This window comes from Diachasma alloeum, unplaced genomic scaffold, assembly GCF_001412515.2.
Source record: "Diachasma alloeum isolate Michigan unplaced genomic scaffold, Dall2.0 Dall_scaffold_00326, whole genome shotgun sequence".
Classification (NCBI taxonomy): domain Eukaryota; kingdom Metazoa; phylum Arthropoda; class Insecta; order Hymenoptera; family Braconidae; genus Diachasma; species Diachasma alloeum.
In genome coordinates, this window is record NW_021680465.1 from 772,004 (window position 1) to 776,199 (window position 4,196).

General features: G+C 34.1%; 1 protein-coding gene across 1 annotated transcript; it reads right to left on the reverse strand.

The window, feature by feature from the left end:
- Nucleotides 1–478: 478 nt before the first annotated feature.
- LOC107040221 (waprin-Phi1-like) lies at nt 479–2,889 on the reverse strand. Its single transcript, XM_015260194.2, has 2 exons — nt 2,413–2,889; nt 479–997 (listed from the first exon to the last, which is right to left on the reverse strand). Exons 1-2 carry the CDS (start codon nt 2,645–2,647, stop codon nt 744–746), a joined length of 489 nt encoding a protein of 162 aa, XP_015115680.1. The 5' UTR covers nt 2,648–2,889; the 3' UTR covers nt 479–743.
- Nucleotides 2,890–4,196: the final 1,307 nt, after the last annotated feature.

Below are 4,196 nucleotides of genomic sequence, written 5' to 3' on the forward strand. Positions count from 1 at the left end.
CGTCATTATTTCTAAATGGACCAATTTTAATCTTTCTTCTACTGCTGATAGCTTCCTAGAGACCTACTGGATCAAACAAACGCCGAATTGTTGCTATTCCAAAGCAAAAAGTCGACGATTCCAATGGCAGAAGTTTGTTTTTGCAAAAATGTGATCGAAAATTCATAATTTCGCGTTCGAAATATCGCCGGAATTTTTAAGCGGACCTTTAAATCTTCATTCCGTTGTTAATAGCTTCCTAGAGACTCGCGGGACTACACGAATGCCGAATAGTTGCTGCTCAAAAGCAAAAAGTTGATGATTCCAACGTCAAAAGTTCATTTTTGCAAAAATACCGCAAAAATTGATAATTTCTCGTCCGAATAATCGCCATCATTTCTAAACGGATCATTTTAAATATTTCTCCCATTGCTAATAGCTTCCCAGAGACCCCTCGAGACTGAATAAATGCCGGATATCTAAATTGATCATCAATTAATATTTTTTCATGATTAATTTATTCAAAAACAATCTTAAAAAAATGTTCCAAACTATAATTCTCAATTCAATTCCGAAATCTAATTATTAACGATTTCAAAATGGAGAACGGCATTAGTAAGGAACCGAATGGCGGCGAAACTTTCATTTATTCCACACATAAAAAAACACTAACACAAAAATTAAAGTACAAAATATGAGTGAATGGCAATCGCATGAGTATTTTTAGAAATGCTGTTGAGCCCTGAATCACACGTCAGATAAAATTAGTTATTGCTGAACAAGAATGGGTTGTTGGGGTTCACATTGACGGAGTTGTCGTCAGCGGGGCTATTATTCGGCTCAGGTTGATTGGGCACGTCAACGGCTTCCACAATCTCGACGTCCGGCTTTTGGCATGCGAGGACTCCGCATCTGTTCCTGCAGCACTTTTTCGCACCTCGGCAGTCGCTGTCGGTCGTGCAGGTCGGCGTGCAGATCCAACGACCCGTCGGATTTGCAGGACATGATCCTGATTTCACTGGAATTTTCAAATCGTCGATGTAAACAGTGTAAATTTGCAGAAATTTATTGCGATTAGAGAGGAAGTTATATATTAATGATTAGCGCTGCAATTTTGAGATTAACAACTGATTTTGAGATTAAATTATTTGTAGATTTTTTTTCTTTTTTGTGAGAATTAAGTATCGCGTTGAATTCAATCGCAGATGGATTGAAAATTCAAGAAGAAGTCTGAGTTTTGCACAGCTTTTGTAGAGATTTTTCAGATGATAAAAAACGTCTGAATAAAATGAAAATTCGTGTAAATTTTAAACATGAATTAAGATGTTGAGGACCTGTTCGTTTAAAATTCAGACAAATTTTCATTTTATTCAGACGTTTCTTAGTGTCTGAAAAAATTGAGACATTCGTTTTTGCTGTAAACCTACAATTCAAATTTTCACTGATTTTGTAAAAAATTTGACGAATTTTTTAGTCAAATTCTCCTTGCGCTCTGATAAAATTGACTTTTTAAATTTCTTGAACTCTATTAGATGTGAATTAGTTTCTGAATATTACAAGAATTTCCCTCGTAATCTGACGCGAAATGTCCACTAGTGCAACATCAACAAACATTTTTCTCTCACAATTCTTTATTGTTTGGGTTATGCCATGTTATCAACTGCCGCGGTTGCTATCAACTCATTCTTTTTATTGGAGCGTGCAACTGCCTGATAACCGTTTGATTCCCGTTATGCGTCGATGTTTAATACATCCATCAGTCCGATAGTTCGCGAATGTTTACGAATTAACATTAATGGGCTTGAGTAGCGTAAGTGCACTCAGAGAAATGGTTCATTTGAATCAAATAAAAATATTTGTTTGAATTTTTTTTTTACTTGCTTCAACAGAAAGGTTTCAATTACATCAAATAAGCAATTTATTAACATCAAATTAAATTTTAATTTAATTCTAAAGTATTTATTCCAAATGAATCATTTATTAAAATCGAATAAACCTTTTATTCATTTCAAATAAAGTGTTTTATTCTTTTAACAAAATCACATTCATGTGTTTTATGAAAGAAATTGGAAACAATTTTTTGTTCGAGTCAATTTCAATCCTGGAGCGATAATAAATTAAGTTCAAAGAGAAAATGTATTTAATTAAAAAAAAAAATTCTCATGTAAGAAAAACCTTAATTTATTATTAATGAAGCATTTATTGGAATTAAATGAAGATTTATTAATAATAAAAAAAACACTTTACACTCTTTACATTTTTTTGTGTATTTAATATAAACAGAACTTAAATAATTAATAAATAACTAAAATAAAGAAAAAATTTCGATTTGAATAAAAGCTTTATTTCGTATTCTTTAAATAAACTTTATTTGAAGCAAATGAATAACTTTTTTGGGTGGACCCGAAAAAATGACAAAAATGAATTTCTTACCGATTGGAGGGGGTCCTTGAGTAACGGGAGCAGTGCAGATACTTCCGCCACAAGTGGTGGGACAACATTTCCCCTCTTTCTCGCAGTGAGCATCAGAATAGCAAGACCTACCGCAAATATTAACGGGCTGTTCCGGTGGACAAGAACCCGGTTTCTGCGCGTAGAATTTCGGATTCTGGGCCCCCACGATCCCCACAATCACGAGAAGACCGATTATCTCGACAGCTCGCGTCATGACTTCGTATTTTCAATTCTTCGGAAACGGCGCGTGTTACGTGTGAGATTAATCGTCGTCACTCGTCTTATATCCTCGTGTCCCCCACCACAGCTTTGAATTGATAATAATATCCGTTTGGAAGCGGAAAGAGCGAACCGCAAGTCCTGAGTAATTGACATTAATTAGCCAAATTTTATCGGCACTCTGCGAAGGTTGACACGTGTTTATAATAGATTAGCGCTACGTCTCTGGTATTTACGGCAAATGATAGATTCCAAAGTCCGGTAGCTTTGAGGGATCACGGAGGTGGAGGCGTTGTTCGTTTGAATATGGAAATAGCGAAGGATTGTCGGCGGTGAATGGAGAATTTTATTCACGTCGCGGAATGGAAAATGATGGTGGTGCTGGAGATTTTTGTCTGAATGTTTCACTGGAAATGATTCAAATTCTCACAGAGTTCTTGAATTTCCAGGGATTAAATACAGGTTCGAGGTGAATTTATTGCAGATAATTTACATGAAAAAACACGCTTTATTTTGAGTTATGTTATTGAATGGAGATTTTTGAAAGTGTTAAATTGAGATTTTGAAATGTTCCAGATTGAGACTCCCTAAAAGCTTAAATTGAGATCTCAAAATTTCAAATTGAGGCTTTCGAAAATCTTAATCGTCGTCACTTAAGGACGTGCAAGCAGACGTCGGCAGAATCATAAATTTTAAATTAAGTTGAATTTTGAAGAAGTCAATAGTTGATAGTATGCACTCATCAATTTTAAATTATTAAATTAATCACCATTTAAATATCCAAATTCAAACTAAAATGATTTTTATGGTGGAAAATTCTGCAGTTAATCTGCGCGTTTTTTTCTATCGAAATGCCTAATTGGAAAAATTCTATAGAAAAAATCAATAAAATGTGATTTTTCGAAAAAAATCTATTCTACTGAGATATTTTCTTTCTTTGTATGATTTTTAAATGAAAATAGAAGAAAAATAGAGTAGAAAAAAGCAGTAAACCTGCGGAATTATTCAATAGAATCGGTGAAAAACATAATTTTTTTAAAACGTTCAATGGAAATTCAATAGAATTTTATATTCTATCGAATTCGCTAGATTTTTCCATTAAATTTTTTCTGTGTGAAGTTACGGCTGAAAGAATTCGCAAAAATTCTACCGGAATTCCATTGAAATTCCCTCCCGAGCCGCTGAAAATGCAACCAATGAGACTTCTAAGAGAATTCCAAAAAAATTCTTAAATAAATAAATTTTTTTCTTAAAAAAAATCGAGAATTACTTAACCGCTTCAAAAATGTTTTTCTTCCACATTTAGATTCTTCTGCGAAGGGTTTCCATAAATTTATTCCCTCGCCGTACGCGATGCCTCGTCAAGGTTATTAACTTGAGAATAATTACGACGAATCAAATTAATTATAAATTGAGTGAATCTTTCCAACTCGACGATCCCCCGATAAAATTCAGATTTATAACTTTATTATCACGGAATAAACCCCAGTCACGGTGTTTCCATTTTCGTGCATGATGTGAAGGAAGAGGAAAAGGCGATGGGA

Excerpts from the sequence above, each read along its gene's own strand:
- LOC107040221 (XM_015260194.2), bottom strand. The coding sequence starts at position 2,647 with ATGACGCGAGCTGTCGAGATAATCGGTCTTCTCGTGATTGTGGGGATC. Across the intron at positions 998-2,412 it reads TCAAGGACCCCCTCCAATCG|TGAAATCAGGATCATGTCCT; the intron begins GTAAGAAATTCA and ends TGAAAATTCCAG.